The sequence below is a fragment of the Tremella mesenterica genome (genome assembly GCF_000271645.1).
Source record: "Tremella mesenterica DSM 1558 unplaced genomic scaffold TREMEscaffold_9, whole genome shotgun sequence".
In the NCBI taxonomy this organism is placed as follows: domain Eukaryota; kingdom Fungi; phylum Basidiomycota; class Tremellomycetes; order Tremellales; family Tremellaceae; genus Tremella; species Tremella mesenterica.
The window spans coordinates 594,843-615,137 of NW_006711233.1; the positions used below are offsets into that span (position 1 = coordinate 594,843).

Consider the following 20,295-nt stretch of genomic DNA (forward strand, 5'->3'; position numbering starts at 1 on the left):
ATTTTAAGGGTAAGGGCGGAGAGACATTCCTTTACCTTAGAATGATACCGTACTTACCCTTAAAAGGAAATATACTTGAAAGTCATACCAATCAGTAAACTACTCGTACCGGTCCAGTCATGCCAGTCAGGATATGATGGACGAGTATGATGGGCCAGTATAGAGGCTCGAAAGCGAAAGACATGACGCTGACATGGACATTTCAACCAGATGAAAATAACTTCACTACAACTTTATCAAAGAATATCCATCAAATCAGTCCTGTCTCCTAAACCGACACTGATGTTGTCCATACGTTCGGAACCATAGGATAAGACGAGATAATGATTTTTGATGAACATGTCTCCGAGAACGGTGAAACTTGACATTCCGCCCTGTAGGTCAGCTGTGAGTCCTGATCATGTTCAATCACTTGATCACTGATACGAGTATGATAAAAGTAGGGGTCAAACAGGTATTTCTTATAGTTTCGAGAGGTATAAGCTGGGAAGAGCGTGGAACTAAAAGAAAAAGAACATCGTTGGGGTAGAGAAGAAGAAGAAGAAGAAGAAGAAGAAGAAAATTTTAGAACACACCTGTATTCCAGAAATACACTGTCCATCATAAGTCGAACTAACTTTCCAAGCTATATCTTCGATCGGTACACCAAACCTTCTTCCGGCTATAGTAAAGAAAACGTTTTGTTCAGAAGGATACGATACCGTACAAGGAACATACCAAATCCCACTTTTATCATCTTGAAAGGAACCTCCTATATCACCATGAATCGTCGTAGCAACTTGAGTTGAGGTGATGATTAAAGTCGTACCAGTATCGATAATAGCTCTTCTAGGAGTTATATTATCATTCACCAAGACTGAATTTGTTCCTGTTGAAATATCATCCAAAGTTATACCCCAATAATTTAAACTTGTAACTGATGTCCAAGTTAAACCATTTCTTCCTCCAATAATATAACCATCTTCGATCCCACCGAAAACATAAGAACCACTACCTTCATGTAAAACAACACCTTGATTACTTTTTCCTTTTACTAATCTTATACCTAAAACAGATTCCGGTAATTGATTATTTTTAACTAATCTTGAAAATAAAGTTCTTCCTCCTGATTCATTCGAAGAAATAGGTATTGTCGATAATCCATCTTGACCTAAACCCATTATACCAGATTTGACGGTTTTTGAAAATCCATTACCTGAAACAAATTCCGCTATCGCAAAAGTCAAATTGGAATTCAAGATGGTACCGATTTCAGTATTGATTTCTGTTGAACCGAGAGAGATGGAAGGAAATGAGGAAGATGTTTCTGTACCTAATGATAATTGATCAAAAGCTGTATAACCGAAAACACCTGATCCATCGGCATAACCGAAATCCCATGTGTATGAATCGTTTATGAATGTTGATGATTGCGATGGATCGAAAATTGTATGATTTTGTGGTGAACAGGTGTAACATGTGGGACCAAAGAGGAAAAGATCGGAAGAACCTGTATCTGGAAGAACTGGAAGGGATTGTGGTGGTGTACCGATGGAAATGTAAGTGTACCACTCTTTGTCAGCTCATTGTATTCGTACTTGGACGACCTCATCCTCTGCACAACAATATCATCATTCCCATAGTAGTGGATATTCAAGCAAAGGTTGTAGACCCGAGGAATACGCCAAGAGGATGAGAGAGAAGAGAATGAGAAAAGGAAGATAGCTCACCTCAGTATCTCCGGCATCACCTTTAGCGACAGCTTCAGCCGCTCCCCATCCCGATCCACCAACACTTATCCCCATATCCAATCCAGTAGCTTTGAGCAAACTTTCTACCATTCCTTCGTCCTCGTTCTCATCCGTATCAGATCGATCTTGAGTGTTCAAACTATGTTGCGACCCTCCAACGAGATTATCCCTTTCCACACCTCTGTTCCTTTTCCACGGTATTGGTCTGCCCGCACCATAACCACCGAAACCTTTACCGCCTCCCCATCTAGGAAATTTTATTTTGTCCGATTGTCTATCCAACTGGTAATCATCATCATGTTGAGATTCCTTTTCCCACAAATCCGTCACCATATCTCTTTCTTCCATATCTTCATTCTTTTTCCACGCTGCTGCACCAGGGTAACGCGGAAATCCGGGTACGCCGAGGGGTCGATCTGTCCAACGATACGGTGGCAATGGTGGACTTCTGACAGAGACAGGTTGCTTATCCTTTTCTTTTCTCTCCAAGTGACGAGCCATTTCTCTTTTCCTCACCGTTTCAGCGTTTCTCTTCCAAGCTTTACCTCCAGGAGATCCGAATCCGTGTGAACCACCGAAAGGACTTCCCATCTTCTTAGGTGCGGTTTCAACTTCTTTCTCCTGTTCCTCGGCTTGTTCCTTTTCCTTTTCCTTCTGCTCTTCTTTTTGCTTGGCTTTCTCCTCTGCTTTCTCTTTCGCTTTCTCCTTCTTCTCTTCTTTCTCTTTCTCTTTCTCTTTCTCACTCTTAGACTTTTTCCTCGATCTCAACTCTCTTTTCTCAAGTCCCACTTCTCTCTGCCAAGCATCCCTGTTCCCCGAGGTACTTGTGATCGTATCTATAAGCGGACGAGTATCTATAGTTGCAGTGAGACCAAGTTTGACACCCCATGAAGCCAATTGACGTTGGAGTACCTCTTCTGCTGGAGCTGTATGAAAAGCCGGGTCAGAGAGAACAGGCATGGAAATTTGTCCCATGACTGACGAAATGGTGATGAAAGTAGTCACCAACATGATAATAGTGAACATCTTGGCAGTCGACAACCAGTATCGACGGAGAGAAGAGGAGGTGTGAGAGGTGAAGATGAGAAGGAAGAGCTGATGAGGATGAGGATGAGAAAAGACAAGCGCGATAAAAGATATATGTGACTGGACGGATATGTTTTCGTTGTTGTGAGTTGTCACATAAGTTTGATATGATTGGGGTAAAAGGGGACTAGTCTCAGTTGCTGTAAGGTAGCAAGCGTTTCATCCCCTGATTATGTTATGAGGAATGAGTAAGAATTTAGTAAGTAAGATTTGCACATTGAGTAACGACAAATGGTGATCGATGGCCGATGGAAGTATTAGCCATGTGATAAATGAAAGTCGTCGACCGTCGGAAGTTGAGATGCTTGCTACAATAAAAGAATATGCCGTTTAAACACAAACATTCGGACAATCTCGAAGATCGGAGACTATGTGAGTTAGTGTCGATATACATGGTCTGTGTATGTCCAGGAAGAGAACTGTTCATACCGATGACCGATGCCGTGAAGAGAACTCGATCGAAATGTTCTGGACAAAACTATGGGGGCTATCGAGAGAGATCGACATGGTCGTTTGAGATTGAACGTTAAGGAGTGAGTTCACCTGAAAGCGGCTGATGTATACTCACCATGATAACTCTTCAAGGTCCGGTCAGAGAAGCAATCTGAGCTGTGTACGAAGATCGGAAACTCGGACAAGGTGAACACGGGGCACATGCTTCTCTCTCCAGGCCCCCCAGTGATCCCAGTGATTGAGACAACGTTGTCGATCGTCAGATGATGGTCGCCATCTCTTCCAAGACGACGTTGAGAGTGACTCGACGACCGAATATGGGGTAATGGGGTTACTGGAAAAGACAAGCTGTGCGCTATACGCCGTGCCATGATCAAGCATCAACTTTATGTTGTTCTCTAATGAAATCTGGTCTGTTCTCAACCCAGCATTAAGGTTAAATTTGCTTCCGTTCCCTCTCACGCTTGACCCCCACCCAACCCCTGTACCCTGTTTGCCTCTCAACTTGCTTATCGCTTCATTCATCCTTGTCATCCTTCATCTCATTATACTTATACACAATCCTGTTTTAACACCTTATCCGGCTGACAGGAAAGTGGATGACATAAGATCTACAAAGTGAAACCCGAACAGACTCGAGGAACAAGATCAGACACCGATATCGAGATTACTCGTCCTGGTGGCTTTGCTCAACCTTTTTTTAACCAATCGTCTCTCTCCCCACCTCCCCACTTCAATCAAATCCGCTTTCGGGTGTCTCACACTTGTGTCTTGTGTCACACCACTTCATCGACCACCAAGCTTTCGATTCAATAACAACAACAACTTTCTCGAAGAAACCCAATAACATACAAATATCCGATAAGACACCAAAGCTCGTAATATGAAATCCCTTCGCCGCTCGTTGAATAACAACGGGCATTCTCAACCTTCCCCACCTCTTTCTTCCGGTATCACACCAGGTCCGCTTGGTAGGCCATCCGAACGCGTCGCTCCACCTCAGAAAGTCATCAAAGCTCTCGTTTCTATGAGAAGTACAAACCCTCAGGAGTTGAGTTATACCAAAGGCGACTTTTGGTACGTTACTGGAGAACGTGAAGGGTGGTACGAAGCTCTCAGTGAGTCAATTTCATCTCATCGCGACCCTACTCTTCGCCCCCATTTGAACTCGTATAGGATGGCCCGATCGAAACATCCCTCCGAGACCAGGACAAAGACGTAGATCAAGGACACAGCTGACGCGTAGATCCTTTGACGGGCTCGAGGGGTTTGGTCCCTAAAACTGACTTTGAAGAGTTTGGAAGGGGTGGTAAACCTCAATTGAAATCGACGCAGTCGTCCGAAGGTTCCAGCAGCAGGTGGGTTCACTCGAATGCACTTATATATCTCAGACTTTGTGATCTGTGCTGACTTATCAAGACCTATAACACCAGCGACACATCAATCGATACCTTCCAACGACATGAGATCGATCCCGAGTACCAAATCGTCTGTTTCTTCGGCCATACCAAAGAAACACAAGCAGCCGTGAGTTCTGACCGATCGAGCACGCGAAAACTTGGTTGACTTACACCGCAGAGTATACGCAATCGTGCAGTACGACTTCCATGCCGAAAGGCCAGATGAGCTGGATGCCAGAAAGGGAGAACCCATTGTGGTCATTGCTCAGAGTAATCATGAATGGTACGTCAGCCACTCGCACCCTTTGTTTCAATGCGATGAGCTGATCAACTCAGGTTTGTCGCAAAGCCTATAGGTCGACTTGGAGGACCTGGATTGATCCCGGTGGCTTTTGTCGAGATTCGCGATCCCGCCACTGGAAAGCCCATCGAAGTGTCTCCCGATACGATTCCCATGGTAGAAGAATGGAAGAAAGCTACGGCCGAGTATAAAGCTGCCGCCATCCCACTTGGTCGTTTAGACCTGGAGGGTGCCGCTCCAGTGGTTGATTCGCCATACGCCCATGCGTCGAACAAATCTGCATCATCCTCTTCGGTCGTCCTCCCCCTCAATCCAGCAGGGGTGACGTCTTCCCTACCTCGAACGAGCTCATCAACCTCGGTCAACCAGATTCAGACGCAGAGTGTCCATGTTTATCGACCGAACGAAGACACCGAATTACCCTTAGGTGATTTTCTTGATTTGACAATACCTTCCTTCCACAACGAACAAGGTAAATACTGGTATCGTCTCCATGTGGTCTTCCTTCCCGACAACCCGGCTTCACCCGCTCTCACACTCTCTTTGTATAGAGAGTACGACGATTTTTACGCCTTTCAAATCAATCTTCTCAACTTTTGTCCGGTCGAAGCTGGCCGGGAACCCGCTCCGGGGGAGACATCTCCGCCCGAAAGGATCCTTCCGTTCATGCCTGGTCCCGTCGCCGAAGAAAACGATGAAATCACTGAACTTCGACGTGAAGATCTTGATGCTTATGTCAAAGCATTGTTGGAACTTCGAGAACGAGGTGCTGGACATGTCTTACGTCATCGTCATTTAAGAGAATTCTTTGCTGCTAGAGAAGGTGATTACTGTGAAGAAACACCCCGACCTGATATCATGGAAGAGCTTGAAGAACATTTATCAGACATGCGTATGCCTTCCAGACATGATGTTTATTCAAACGATCGAACAGGTGCAAGTTCAAGTATGTCTTCACATTCAAATAGAGATAATCAATCTTCACAAGGATGGAATCAAAGTTCACGTATTTCCGCTTCACATATAGCTCCTGGTAATCCTCTTCCTCCTATCGATCCTACACTCCGACCGGATTCTACTTCTTACGCTAGATCATCAGGTCATTACATGTCCGGAGGTCCATCAACAGGTTCATCTTGGGGTATGACACCTCAATCTTCTTCTGGTCCAGGTCCAGGACATGTAACAAACATGTCGACAACATCCACAACCGGTCAACCACCATATGTGAAAATCAAGATTTACGATCGTGCGACAGATGATTTGATAGCAATACGTGTACATCCTAATGTATCTTTGGCGGAATTGTTTGAGAAAGTCAGAGGGAGATTAGGTTCAAATGTCGGAGCATTGAGATATAGGACAGGTGTGGCTATGGCAGGTGTACCACAAGCGTATAAGGAAATTGGAGATGATAGAGATTTGAAAGATTGGATAACGGGAGAAGATCAAAAGTTGGTTTTGTATGCTGAACAGGCTTGAGAAGGAAATATTTTTCGACAAGGATAATAAATTTTACAGATCTTAATGCATATCTTGGGTTCTAAAGGTTATTCGCGCTGCCCGCAGTTGTAATACGTTCACCCATACTCAACGTCCCCAGCTGTAGAGTAGCGTACGAGTAAGTCGAGTACTCCAGTAGTGACCCGGCAAAAGTGTGATCTGCCTCGCGTGCCTATTCAAAAATGTCGCAGCGGCGTGCCTATTTCGGACCAACCTTCCCTCAACTGCTTTTCTCCCCTTGAGAATACTAGACTTTCGTCTTCACTCACTCCACTCCAGTATCGTACATCTCTATAGACATATCTCCATTGTGAAGAGTACACGCCGTAGTGGGATAACTAGGGTGTAGCTAGACAACATGGTAAGCTGCCCTCCCCAGTGTAGATGACAAGCTCATGGTCAGGTTAGGATTATCATCAAGGGTGGTGTTTGGCGTAACACTGGTGAGTATCCCTCTCTCTCCCCCTCTCTCCTCATGACTTCTTTCGTTGATCCTCCTACTTCATGATATCTCTTTTTATCTCTTTGTGTATTTGATGTTTCATCAGAACCCCTCTCATTTAGATACAACGCGTTTCAGCGTGTGGAAGAATCATCTTCGGCTTTTACCCAGCCCACATCAGTCGAAATACTATGTCTCATCATCGGTGATAATCGCCATTCATTGCGTGCATAGGATCTAAATGGGGATACTAATGTACAGAGGACGAAATTCTCAAAGCTGCCATATCGAAATATGGCAAGAATGTGAGTGTATCCATTGCCTCATGAAGAAAAGTACTGAGGAAATAGCAATGGGCTCGAATTTCTTCTTTATTAGTGAGGAAAACAGCGAAACAATGTAAAGCTAGATGGTACGAATGGTTGGATCCTAGTATCAAAAAGATTGAATGGTCAAAAGTATGTTGTTTATGTTGCTTTTGAATCTCTCGCTACCGTACACCTCTCCACCCCCTCACTCCCTCACTCCCTCCACCCCCCTCATCCCCTTTTGTTCATCAAACTCTCTTCGTGTTCTTCCGTTCCATCTCCCATTCTGACAAAGTCACAAGAGTCACTTCCAATTCAGGCTGTTCCGCTTGTGTATGTGGGTATTCTTCCGTCCGAAGATGATCCGGAGTCATTACAGAATCGGGTAAGAAGAGGATGAGCTAACTTCAAGACCGAAGATGAAAAACTTCTTCATCTCGCGAAACTCATACCCACTCAATGGCGTACCATCGCTCCTATCGTAGGACGTACAGCCACACAATGTCTAGAGCGATATCAGAAGCTATTGGACGATGCTGAGGCTCAAGATAATGACGAGTTGGGATTGGGCGCAGGGGACGACGAAGCTTCAAGACCTGCTGAAGGAAGTAGTAGAGGACTGAGACCGGGAGAAATTGATACGGATCCGGAGACAAGGGCTGCCAGACCTGATCCTATCGATATGGATGATGATGGTGAGTTGTTCTTTCCAATCATGGATCAGTCCTCCTTGCTGCGATTGTTGTCTATCTCCAGCAACTACCACCTCGCTTCGTGGGCAGTGTCGTTCAACGCCTCACGAGGCCCGCGAGCAGGGCTCTTTATTCTACTCTCGCGGAAGTCGCCCTGCAACGTGTGCTTGGATGCGGTGCCAGTGAATGGCGGACCTAGCTGACATCGTAGAAAAAGAGATGTTGTCAGAAGCCAGAGCTAGACTGGCCAACACTCAAGGCAAGAAAGCGAAGCGAAAAGCTAGGGAGAGGCAGTTGGAGGAGGCGCGAAGACTAGCTTTTTTGCAGAAGAAACGCGAATTGAAAGCTGCTGGCATAAAGTCAGTCGGATCTTACCTCCCAAACCCACGGGTATGAAGCTGACAATGCGTAGCCTTAGATTGAAGCCAAAGAAGAAAGGCATGGATGTGAGTAAGCTTCATTCGCCCCTCTGTAGTAGCTGATATCTCAGTATAACGCCGACATTCCATTTGAGAAACAGCCTGCCCCTGGGTTCTACGACGTGACGGACGAAAATGCCAAAGCATATGCGGCCCCTGTGGGGCAAACATTACGGACCCTGGAAGGAAAGCGCAAGCAGGAGCTCGAGGAACAAGAAGAGCAGAACAAACGGCGGCGAGGGGAAGACGGCAAGCCAAAGTCTAACCAGACCGCCCAGTTCGTTGCTGCCCGCGAAGCACAGATCAAGAAGCTCAAAGAGCAAGATCAGATCATTCGGAGACGGAAATTAAATCTTCCCACCCCTCAAGTAGGAGAGAGGGAGCTCGAAGATATCGTCAAGATTGGTCAAGCTGGTGAGATGGCTAGGGGGTTGGTGAATGGGGAGAACGAGGCTACTGGAAAGCTGCTGGGGGATTATGAAGGGTTGGGCAATGCAAAGATGGCACGTACGCCAAGAACTGCACCCGAACGTGAGTCGAGCAGTTCGCCGCACTCACCAGCTTGTCCCATTGTCCATCCATGTACAGCTCCCACAGCCAAGACCAATGAATACAATAATGGTGCCGCTGTTTGGGTTTTGACATCGAAAGGAAATGCATGACAATGCTGACGTATAAAGAGGACAATATCATGAACGAGGCAAGAAATCTACGACAACTTTCAAGCGTTGAAACTCCTCTCCTGGGTCAGGAAAACACTCCACTCCGTACTGCCGAAGATCAAGGTACTGGGTTTGGCGGTGCAACGCCTCGTCAAGCCGTACAGTTCACTCCCAATCCACTTGCTACCCCTGCCCACGGAGGCGCTCTCGCCACTCCTCGTGCTGCTGGCGGAGTAACTGCCACACCCCTTCGCACGCCTATGCGAGACAATCTGAGCATCAACACTGGTGCCACGCCATATAGCGAGACTCCTCGGGACGAACGCCTTCGACTTGCCGCTTCTCGTCGTGCGCTCAAAGCCGGTTTCGCCGCTTTGCCTAAACCAGAGAATAACTTTGAGCTTGCGGAAGTGGATGATGAGGAGGAAGAGGAAGACGCCCCAGTCCTCACCGAGGAAGATGCGGCCGAAAGGGACGCTCGTCTGAAAGCTGCCCGCGAAGAAGAAGAGCGTCTCGAGCTGGAACGTCGAAGCTCCGTGGTCAAGAAGGGTCTGCCTAGACCTGTCAACGTTAACTTGGAACGTCTGGTCCAGGATCTAGACGCAGCCACCGAAGGCGAGTACGAGGACGACTCAATGGCGGCGGCGATACACTTGATCAACTTGGAAGTGGCTCGATTAGTGAAGCACGACTCTATCGCCCATCCTCTTCCTGGCACCTTCACCCCTGGGGGCATGCTGTCAGAATATGACATGCCGCCTGATTCTTTCATTTCTCAAGCACGTAGTATCATCCATTCGGAACTCGCACAAAGTATGGGATTACCAGGAGCGTCCGATGAACAACTTCGACTCGCCATATCTTCGACTGTCGACGACACACCCGACGCGTTCATCGCCACTTGGGCGGAAACTCGACAACAACTCGTTTTCTCCCCCGATCTGGATCAATGGATCGAAGCCACCACTCTCAGCCCGGAACAGCTGAGAGGAGCGTACGAGTACTCCATCACTCAATCGCGCGAGTCAATGGTGCAAGAAGCGACGAAAGCCAGTAAGGCGGAGAAAAAGCTGGCAAAGCAGTTGGGAGGGTATCAGGCGATCAATGCCAAGCATAGAGCGGGGATTTTGGAGGCGATGGAGGAGTTGCAACAGGCTCAAAGGGATTTGGAGACGTTTGGAATGTTGAGAGTTATGGAGGAGGCCGCTGCGCCGATTAGGATAGAGCTAAAAAGGGAAGAGGTGGCGAGGTTGGAAAGAAGAGAGAGGGATTTACAGGCAAAATACGCGGAACTGGTCGATGAGCGGAAAGAGAGGTTGGCGGCTATCGAGCAGGTAAGTCATGAGTCACCTTGTTCAATTTGCACACACTACCCCTCTTTCTTCCTTTCGGTGCGGAAGTGGTTATGCTCTGAGAATGCATCTGCGAGGTGGTACTGATATACAGCTGGAAGAGGATAAGATTGTCCTAGCCGCTCAGGCACAGCTGGACCTCGAACAAGCCAACGGTGGAGATGGAGACGAGGTCATGAAAGGGGCTAATGGAATCGGAGAGGTGAATGGGGATTGAGAGTGACATCTTTCAGCGGGTAAGTGTGACCTCTGATATGCATGTATTGCAGTTGCGTAAGTTACGTCGTGTGACATTTAGCAGAGTCATTCCACATACAGTTGCTCTTTTATAAATGCCAGATGCGCACATTTGATTTTTTGGTCAATATCACTAATTGGTTACTTTACGATCGTTGTCGTGACAATTTTTATGGTTTGAAACATATCGCCACTGAACTGTCACACTCCCTTCATCACCCCTCCCTCCCCGTATTTAACCCATTCAACTTATCACCTCCATACCTCTTCTACTTCCCCAACAGCGTCAATCTCAAGCCTCAAACTACTCATTGACTTAATCACGGACTCACCATCCTCCATCACCCCAATCGCTTGACTTCAAACACCATGATTTCCTTCTTTGCCAATATCCCCGGAGTTCAACGACCATCTCCTTCGACAACAGTACCAAAGACTAAACCATCGAACAAAATCCCACCTCCTAAACCTCGACCACCTGTACATACTTGGGATTCTTTGAGAACGAAGGGAACACCTTTGATAGTACATGCTTCTTCCATCTCCAATTCGTCAAAACGTGTGACTTCTCCTAGACCTTTGGAAACTACCAAATCGTCCAAGGACAAATATTCTCATACCGTCTCTGGGTCATCTAAATCCAAAACTTCAGACTCTCAATCTATCTCTGGATCGTCTAAATTGAAGACTTCCAATTCTCAAATTTCCTCTGGGTCATCAAAATCCTTTTCGAGCTCCAAGTCGACAAGTGACAAGGTCAAATCTAGATCGTCCAGTGCGACTGAAGATGATATCTCTAGTAACTACACATCTCGCTCAGCGGGCCAAGGTACATTCAAAGATGATGGATCAACAAATACGTATCATTCTCGTAAGAACGTAACATCTACTTTGAAAAAAGAGAAAGTTGGTAGGAAAGTATCTGAAGTTCGATCTGGAGTTAAATCGATAAAGAGGGCGAAGAAAGGTTGGGAAAGTGTAATGAGGGTTTATTCAGAATCAGAATCGGAATCAGAATCGGAATCAGAATCGAATTCGGATTCAACTTCATCCTCTTCTGACTCGGAATCAACTTCGGGGGATGTATCTTCCATTGCGCGTAAGGAGGGGAGGAACGGAAATGGGAAAATCACGGAGAAGAGGAAGAGAAAAAAAGGAGAAAAAAATGGAAGTGGAAAGAGAAAGAAGAGAAAGATCGGGGTTCCATTAGATTGGGGATTGTCTGTTGTGGAAAGACAGGTGTTTGATATTGAAGAATCTAATGAGGAACGGTGGAAAGGTTTTTTGGGATCTGAAGTGGCCTTGAGAGGAATGAAAGATCCTGTAGAATTTGTGAAGGATCAGATAGGAGTAGAGGAGAGATTGAAGGGATTGGAAAGATATGTCGCTTGTGAGTCATTCCTACTCTTCCAAACCTACCCCATTCAATCTTGATCGTACTTCTCCATTCACTTTCGATCAGCTTAGTGACTGGGAAGAACCCTCACGAGGGTTTGGACTTGATGTGAAGAGATGACATGATTCTCGATGAGCAGCGAAGTCAGGGTGAAGAGGAATAAAAGCTAATATCAGTCTTTCCGCAACCTGGTTTTGAGAAAGAAGCCATGCCCAGTGTAGAACTACAATATCCCGTAGTCGGATGTACGGAACGGTGAGTGGACAAGAATCTCACTAGGCGACGACTGAGGTTTGCAGGTTCTTGTTACTTCATACGACTACTGTTGGGGAATACCAACCGATCTCTGAACTTCGAAATTGTTTGAGGATCATTCTTGATGGTAAGTATTTCTTTTACCCGATATAGCCCCCTACTCACTCCCCTTTCTGACCCTTCCTCCTTGGGTGGTGTATGTACAGTTCGCTCATTTTTCACCTGGACTTTCTGAATCTTCTTCCTGCCTATGACTCAACAACACCTGATTATTACATACACAAAATACTCTTTTCGAAACACTGACAACCAGTCTACATCCCTCCATCCCATCGTCACATATTCGGTACCCTTTCCGATACTTTTGACCCTTCCTCCTCCCCTCAACCTCATACTCCTCTTCACGCATCCCTCTCTCCAGCTCCGACTGACTCACCCGCCCCTCATCCCGAAGGAACCATAGCAGATTCTCTCCGTCGTGCTCTTTCTCGTAATCGTCGTGACGGTCCCGCTTTCCTTCGCGCCATGGATCGTTTCAACTCTGCGATCAAAGATCTTCAGAAGCAAGGTTTACTTAGATCATACTTGAGAGAAAGACCGAAAAGTTTAACTCAAAGGGAATGGGGAAGAGTGGTGGAAGTGGTACATGAACAAGCTTATGCAAGAACGGTAGGACCTTGGTCACATGAATTAGAACATCATCCTAAACATCCGGACGAGGTGGCCAAAGTGATCACAGCGAAAGAAGATAGTTATGGAGAGTTGAGACATGCTTTCGTGAATAAAGTTATTGAACAAACTAAATTGAGTTCAGGGTCGGTTTTGTGAGTCTCACTATCACTTCTGTCATTCCCTTCTGTCCCAGCTACCCGATCGTATGACAAGCAAAATCTCCCAGAACTTCATGAAGATGGAACTTTATATAGATGATACGATTGGATATACTGACAGTCAGCGTGGATTTAGGCAGCGGAGTGGGCAATTGCGTCGTTCAAGCTGCTCTTCAAGCAGGGAGTAAAGCATACGGATTCGAACTTCTCCCCATACCATCTCTATGTGCTAGGAGACAAGTGGAAGAGGTCAAAAGACGTTGGGCCATGTGGTGTTTGAAAGGAAACGATGAGGTAGAGGTTCATGAATGTGATTTCAGAGGGAATGAAGAGGTCATGAGACGGTTAAGAGAAGCTGATGTCGTGGTGGGTCAAGTCTCCTACTTCACCTAAACCTTATGACCCGTCCGTGTTCCGTAGCCCTCGCTGAGATTCTTCGTGCTTATCAATCTTCGATGTTTTTGAGTCAACATAGGGGAGGGGATGATAGCCTCGGCTTTCTCCTCTCATCATTCTTCGACGTTCCAGAATCGTCTTCGGGGAGGGGCTATCGATGTGGAGAAATCAGCGCCGTGCTAATGATCAGTTGGTCAATAACGAAGTATTCCCTTCTTCTCTCAATATTGAACTAGAACACATGTTCCTCGATTTGAAAGAAGGTGCGACGATCGTCAGTTTAAAACCTTTCGTCTCGGAATCATTCCGTATGACAGAATCGAATGTGAGTGTGGGCTTTCCTTCTTCCCTTCTCCCCTTCTTTGTTGTCACCCTCACTCAACAACCCATCGATCCTCATCCACCTCACTTGGTGAGAATGTCAGACATAAGCTAGAGAAGGGAGTAATACTTGTGATATCAGGAAAACGGTGCTGACAATCAGTGCGATTCATTCGCCGCTATCGTCCGTTCTACCTCGCATACCTACGCACGCGATTGGGTGTCGTGGAAAGGCGATTCGGGAGGATATCATTGTCAAGTGATCGATCGTTCTATGAGGAGGAAGTTCGAGGAAGGATTGAGAAAAACGTCCCGACGAGTGTAGTCTGTAATCCTTAAACTATTGGGAGAGAAAGTGAGATGTGCTGGTTTGCGAAAGGAAAGGTAATTTTAGAAGCCGTGATCGTGATTGGTGTTGTTGTCATACGCGGGTCTCAAATGTCTTGAGCTGCAATGCTTCCTGTTAGTAGGGGATGCTTCAAGTGCTGATAGTAGTGAAGATGGGGATGCCCTAATTGCTTGATGGTAGTGAAGAGTGATGTGAATGCAAAGAATGCTATGACTTTTTGACGTGATTAACGATTTCTCCTTCCCTACTCCACCTCTGACTCCGACTTCTTCTGAAACCCTCGATTCCCCTTTCCCAACCCCCGTCAACCCACTCTGATAATTTCGGAGTTCTCATACTTCTTACCTCATTCCATCTGAGTAACACCAACTTGAGCAGGTCTCAAAACTCTATTCCCAATCATCCATCCTTCTTTCTGTACGTCAAATACCTCTCCTGGTCCCCATTCACTCTTTTCTTCCTTTATCTCATCAACTTTCCCTTCCGAATCACTCAAACCACCATCCTCTCTAACCTTAGAAATCGGTACTGATTCTTTAGGTATTTGAAAAACAGCTTCATGTAAATTAGGATCAAATTTCTCTCCTAAAATCTTTTCAAAAGGTTTAACACCATTCCTAGCTAAAGTCGCACATAAAGCTTTATGAGTTAATTGAACACCTTTATATAATTGATATAAAGATTTGTTCTCTTCTGTTGAGGTTGGAGCTGGAACGGAAGATAATGCTAATGATAAATCATCCGCTGTTGATAATAATGAACGAGCGAAAGATGAGATTGCGAATTCTGATGCTTTTTGACGTTCTTCTATTCCACGTCGAGTGGCTGTTTGAACTTCCGCTCGGGTGTATAAAAGGTCTTTCTGATGATGAGTTTTACTTTAACTTTTATATCATTTTGGTATGCTTCAATAATCTTCCTCTCGAGTACATTTCTAATCTCCAGGGTTCCACACCGTTTATTTGGGGAACCAATTCGTTTGATTTCTGACTTTTTTATGGGTGTAGTATGGATGATGTCTGCCAGTCCACAAGACCTCCTGGAATCTTAAAACATCCTCTTATGTTGAAATTTATATTGAAAAAGACCTTTCCCAGAGGTGTATTTATTGACGTGAGATACTACAGTTTGCCTCCAAATTCGAGGGGAAAAGAAGGAGAAGTGTCAAGGTAAATGGGAGAAAGTAAACTAAATGACCCACCTCCAACTCTTTGATCCTACTTTCTAAACTCGCGATTTTCTCTTCCGTAGCTTTCTTCTCCACTTCTAACTTCCCATCCTTCACCTCCGTCGTTGACCCCGTTCCTACTTGTGTCGCCTCTGGTTTCACCTCGCCACCATCTGTTTCCAACCCAGCAGTTGACGAGTATGGTCGGAAATAACTTCGATGAGTCGTAGATGAAATGGATGCAATTCTCGGGAGTGGTCTGATTGGTACAGTTAGAGATTGACGAGTTAAACGAAGAACGATTGATGGTCTAGTCATGATGTACGGCGTATACAAAGTCGTAAGTGTGACTTTTGAAAGTTAGTGGTCACACTCCTGCCCCGACATTTCATTTTCCTATCCGACCAAAATGCCACATACAAATCAAGTTGTATTCCCGAAAACGCCGTGTTCCCATTCCTCCTTTGTGTGGTGCCACTCCGAACGTTTGGACTAGGATACGTTGTGGCACCTTCCCTCACCGCCACCTTGAACACCACCTCCCCCTTACACAAGTACAAGCCCACCACCTAGACTCTTCCATCGTCTTCAGACGGTTCACCGTCGAATCCGTCGACAAATTATACATCTTGATTTCACCCGTATCACCCTTTCAGGTGATCATCCCCACAGAAAAAAATTCCCATTGCCCCCCTTCCAGCCCCTTTTCCCGATATTCATCACCAAACCATGCCACCTCCCGTTTCTGCTGAACGTGGCGAAACCTCTCTTCCTGACCAAATCACCAACTCTGAGGATTTAACACCTCTCCCTGAAAACGAAACTCCTGTACTTCAAATAGATCCGGATCTAGTAGATCTCCCAGCTCCAGCTCATAACCCTCCTTCTCATGAGGTCGAACATGAAATCGACGAACATGAACCTCCGACACTTGCAAGTATCAAACCGGACGCTCCTATGGGTATAACGGAGAGTATAGCGAGTGCACCTAATCCTCGTCATACGGATTTCACACCACCTGATTTTGATAAGGTTGAAGAAGAAGAGGAAGGGGGTATACCTGGAAGTCCGACCACAAAAGCTATAAGAGCTGTTGCTCCTCCGAATGCAATGATGCCAGATCCTAAATGGCCTCCTGTGAGTTTTACATCTCTTTCTTAAAACTCCTTCGTCATGTTTTGCTAGTGAGAGAATGGCAGCCCTGTACCGCACCTCAGAGTTGGTGGGGTGGACCACTTGGAGGACATGTCATGGGAAGAGGATGTGTCATGTGAAGAGGGCGATGAGACAAGTGTGATTTGGAGAAACAAAAAAGTGGAGGAATGATAGTTTTGAATGTGGCAATATCTGTCTTGGAGATAATGCAATAAGATACATGGCTGACTTATAGCCCCCACCGAATGCAAGTGTTAATTTGTTCATTGGACGAGCATTGTTATCCCACGGTAATGATAATTGGCCATTGGTGAGTGCTTCTACCACATGTATAGAATGTTGTTGACACTTTCTCTTCCATCACTCCTGCAACATCTTTACCATTACAAATATGAACGCCGCCCTCCACGTAAATATCATTCTTCTTCCACATTCAATCTTGATGCCTCCTCCCACCGTGAACTACTTCCCCGAATTTTCCTTCCCCCTCTCAGAAACCAAACGACATCGTCAATTGGATCCGAAAGCACTATCCCTCCGAATGGGACGGTGACGAAGGTCGCTGTTCCGCTCATCGCGTCCGAACTTATCTCGCTCGTAAAGGTGCCGACATGTATTACGAAAAACTGAATCAAGGTTGTATAGCCGGTTGGCGTATTCGTCAAAATCATCTTTGGAGATTCGAAAATGGTGGTTTTCAAGGTCGTGGAATGAAACAAGAAGAAGCTATAGCTCAAGCACAAAAAGAATCAGAAGCAGTAGCAACTGCAGCTCATAAACTTGCCGCTGCAGAAGCTTTAGCTCAAGGTCATCCAGGTATAAAAGTTTCAATGTCAACAGCTGGTATTTCCGATGGTGGACCAACAAACAAACGTCAACGTGTTAAAGGTCCCTCACAATCACGTCGTAATCGTAAAAAAGAAGATTTATCATCCGGTTTAGGTGATCAAAGTTTTTACCAAGCTACTGCCAATTTCGATTTATCTTCCGCAAATGGTACGACTGGTGAAGGAAGTGGTGAACAAACCGATACAAGTGGATTACCTATTGATCCAATGTTAATACCTGATCAACAAGAAGATGGAATGGATATCAATATGGTTCATCAAGCTATGCAAGCTGCTGCAGCTGCTAATGCGGGTCAAATTGATGAGTTGGAAATTGGTATGCCATTACCTATTGAGATGCAAATGCATGGAGAGGGTGATGAAGGTGATGAAAGGTATAGAGGGGATGAACAATTTTATGGGAATTCAAGTCAAACGGGTCATTCGTATGGTTCTGGGAATTATGGATACGAAGGAGGACAGGTTTATGGGTATCAACAACGGTGATAAATCTTCGCATTTAGTCGGATATCAGAGAGATTATCCATGCGTTGCGTGGGTGTTTAGTGTGGAGTAGTGGGAAGGGGGTGTGTGGGTTGTCATGTGTGGGCTGCGAGTAGGTGGTCATGACCATGAGCATATGTGAAGGGACGAACGGTGTGTAGATAAGGGAAAAGATTTAGGGGTTGTAGAAGTTTTTGATGTATACCCAATAAGGCTTTTCAGAATATCAATTACGAAGGAGAGAGCTGAGGACTGACCACAGCTCCAAACTTTGAAAGTCAAAAAAACAAAGTACGAGTAGGAGAAATACAGGTCGGTCGGTGCCTTTGATGCACAGGGGTGAAACATCAGTCGTCAATCACCCATCACCCATCAACGGCACGAGACACAAACGCACACAATCCTCATCCCCGTCCTTCCAATCATTTTCCCCTTTAGAAGGCCAACTTCGGGCAGATTCGCCAAGGATGAACAGCATTTTTGCCCCTTTACCCTTTCTTTTTCTCTCACAACTTGATCTCTCCCTTGAGAAAAACCTCATAAAAGGTGAGTGTATAGCCTCTAGAAGTCTCTTCCCGCTCTGCTCGGTCTTGTGAAATAAACATATAAACCAGGACTTTTGATCGTTTTGCCCCCATCTCGTTCTTCTTAAAACCTTCTCCCATCACCCTCACTCAATTCAATAAGCAGAGATAATTGGTCCGTAAGATAAGACAACAAACCAACAGAAGTAGAACATCCACAAGCAGACGAAGAAGAGGGAGAAGAAGGGTGAGAAAAGTCAAGAAAATGTCATTCCATCCTCTACGTCAAACGTTGAGAGCTACTTTGATAGCTGGCTTGTTAGTTTTTGGACATGTATTATTAGGGTCTGCAGCATCAGCTCGTGAGTTTCTTTCTTCTTCTCCTCATAGTCATTTTTTACAATCGCTTCATCCCTTCGCTCGACTTACGCTACTCATCACTCCCCTCTCCCATCTCGGGCTTTTTTTCCCCCTCCTTTCGTCAGAGTGAAAATGGGTTAGACTTCTGGTAGATGCCATTGAATGGCTGGTCAGAAAACGGCCAGGGAGGATTATCCTTTATAGTTCTAAGATCAGGGGGATAGGTGATCCTTTCCAGTCGGAAGACATGTCGAGTGGGTGGATCGCACCGCACGAGTTGTGACTACTAGACATCGAGGAGTTAGTTGAGAGTTATCTGCTCAAGGCAGTTGGGAAGAGTCAGAATTGAGAATTGAGAATTAAGACAGAAATGACTAAAGTGTCGCTCGGTCGCGTACCAGATGTGAAGAGAAGGTTAGGAAGGGATGTGGAATGGGAAAAGGAGAAAATCAGAATAAAAGAAAAAGATGCTAAGTGCTAATAATCTTTCTAGCTAGAAATATCGTCCTACCATTAGCTTCAAACCTACGTACAACCTCAGCTGTCATATTTCTCACTCTGTTATGGCAATCTTTCACATTACTCGAATTGGTAGATGCTCGTCATACGGCCGATAGGTTTAATGGAGAATTCGGAATGAATCATATTGGAAGAGATGAGGGAAGAGTTTTCGGGACTACTGCGGTAGAATTTATACATAATTCAGTTTTACTTGGTGCTTGGGCAGGTGAGTGATCTTTACTTCCTCTGTGATCTCAACTTTGTTGGTCATCCTACTCTGACTTTGTCCAACGTCGTCGCCTCTGTCCAACCTCCTCAGCCAGTGTTCCGACCTCCGCAGCCTGTGTCCAACCTCTCAACAGAAAGGTGGAACATGTTGGCGGATACTTTGAACAGGTGGACTTCTCCCTGTAAGATGGATGTACGATGTGGGTGAACCTGTAGGATCTTCCTCGTGGTTCGATGTTCGGGATACGAGATGATAGGAGTTCATTGATTTTCGGAGGTGGACAGCTGAGTGGGCAATTTTGAGAATTGTATATCATAAAGGTCAATGACGCTGATAGACAGCTTGGTCAACAACCGCTCTTGACTCTTTCTCCGCCTTGTCCATGGCCTCTTCTCTCAATCTTGAATTAGGTGAGTCAATGCGTTTCCTCTCATTTCCTCTGAGTGATTCATCCCTTGAGCAATTGAGATCACTTGTGAAATGATGGAACAGTATCACCTAAGGAATGATGGAACAGTATCACTTGCGAAACGATGAAAGAGCATCACTCACGAAACGATGAAGAAGAGAAATATTCCACTGACAAGACAGTATTCCTTCCCGCCACGGCGACCATCATCCTCATCAGTGTCCTCCTCCTTCAAACCCAATTAGTTCTCAGCATAGCCCGTCATGCCTACACTCACGGTGGTATTTTCACTTCCGACTTTTGGCGCGGTCGTACAGGTTGGTGGACCGAACGTGTGAGGTTAGACGTCGAGAACATTCCTTCGGAAACACCAACCTTGTCTGTCGTCCAAGTTGAAGTACCGGAGAAATTAATTTCACCTTGATATTTCCATCTTCCTCCTCTCTCTTCTCTCTCGAGATCTTCTCTAATGAAATTGAATTTTGA

At 45.6% G+C, this 20,295-nt stretch overlaps 7 protein-coding genes across 7 annotated transcripts; 5 read left to right on the forward strand and 2 right to left on the reverse strand.

Annotated features, from left to right (window-relative positions):
• Nucleotides 1-236: 236 nt before the first annotated feature.
• Nucleotides 237-2,756, reverse strand: TREMEDRAFT_63867 (uncharacterized protein; the record flags this gene model as incomplete). The annotated part of the gene is made up of 3 exons (XM_007006118.1): nucleotides 237-374; nucleotides 576-1,550; nucleotides 1,710-2,756. The coding sequence occupies 3 exons, from the start codon at nucleotides 2,754-2,756 to the stop codon at nucleotides 237-239; spliced, it is 2,160 nt and encodes a 719-aa protein (XP_007006180.1).
• A 1,045-nt stretch (nucleotides 2,757-3,801) lies between these two features.
• Nucleotides 3,802-6,515, forward strand: TREMEDRAFT_40107 (uncharacterized protein). The gene is made up of 5 exons (XM_007005984.1): nucleotides 3,802-4,387; nucleotides 4,516-4,627; nucleotides 4,689-4,796; nucleotides 4,848-4,952; nucleotides 5,006-6,515. Exons 1-5 carry the CDS (start codon nucleotides 4,153-4,155, stop codon nucleotides 6,450-6,452), a joined length of 2,007 nt encoding a protein of 668 aa, XP_007006046.1. The 5' UTR covers nucleotides 3,802-4,152; the 3' UTR covers nucleotides 6,453-6,515.
• A 222-nt stretch (nucleotides 6,516-6,737) lies between these two features.
• TREMEDRAFT_40112 (uncharacterized protein) lies at nucleotides 6,738-10,647 on the forward strand. Its single transcript, XM_007005985.1, has 10 exons — nucleotides 6,738-6,834; nucleotides 6,877-6,916; nucleotides 7,177-7,220; nucleotides 7,266-7,373; nucleotides 7,636-7,918; nucleotides 8,127-8,274; nucleotides 8,328-8,361; nucleotides 8,406-8,865; nucleotides 9,015-10,330; nucleotides 10,443-10,647. Exons 1-10 carry the CDS (start codon nucleotides 6,832-6,834, stop codon nucleotides 10,563-10,565), a joined length of 2,559 nt encoding a protein of 852 aa, XP_007006047.1. The 5' UTR covers nucleotides 6,738-6,831; the 3' UTR covers nucleotides 10,566-10,647.
• Nucleotides 10,648-10,801: 154 nt separating this feature from the next.
• On the forward strand, nucleotides 10,802-14,108 carry TREMEDRAFT_74374 (uncharacterized protein; the record flags this gene model as incomplete). The annotated part of the gene is made up of 7 exons (XM_007006219.1): nucleotides 10,802-11,975; nucleotides 12,158-12,236; nucleotides 12,281-12,363; nucleotides 12,550-13,060; nucleotides 13,192-13,432; nucleotides 13,653-13,787; nucleotides 13,947-14,108. The coding sequence occupies exons 1-7, from the start codon at nucleotides 10,955-10,957 to the stop codon at nucleotides 14,106-14,108; spliced, it is 2,232 nt and encodes a 743-aa protein (XP_007006281.1). The 5' UTR covers nucleotides 10,802-10,954.
• Nucleotides 14,109-14,478: 370 nt separating this feature from the next.
• Nucleotides 14,479-15,402, reverse strand: TREMEDRAFT_18635 (uncharacterized protein; the record flags this gene model as incomplete). The annotated part of the gene is made up of 3 exons (XM_007005905.2): nucleotides 14,479-14,592; nucleotides 14,647-14,994; nucleotides 15,334-15,402. Coding segments are annotated over 3 exons (531 nt in total), but the record flags the coding sequence as incomplete, so codon positions are not given.
• A 627-nt stretch (nucleotides 15,403-16,029) lies between these two features.
• Nucleotides 16,030-17,789, forward strand: TREMEDRAFT_63872 (uncharacterized protein; the record flags this gene model as incomplete). The annotated part of the gene is made up of 3 exons (XM_007006119.1): nucleotides 16,030-16,437; nucleotides 16,691-16,765; nucleotides 16,983-17,789. 3 exons carry the CDS (start codon nucleotides 16,030-16,032, stop codon nucleotides 17,787-17,789), a joined length of 1,290 nt encoding a protein of 429 aa, XP_007006181.1.
• A 786-nt stretch (nucleotides 17,790-18,575) lies between these two features.
• On the forward strand, nucleotides 18,576-20,233 carry TREMEDRAFT_63873 (uncharacterized protein; the record flags this gene model as incomplete). Its single annotated transcript, XM_007006120.1, has 5 exons — nucleotides 18,576-18,672; nucleotides 18,823-18,924; nucleotides 19,164-19,397; nucleotides 19,742-19,810; nucleotides 19,992-20,233. The coding sequence occupies 5 exons, from the start codon at nucleotides 18,576-18,578 to the stop codon at nucleotides 20,231-20,233; spliced, it is 744 nt and encodes a 247-aa protein (XP_007006182.1).
• Nucleotides 20,234-20,295: the final 62 nt, after the last annotated feature.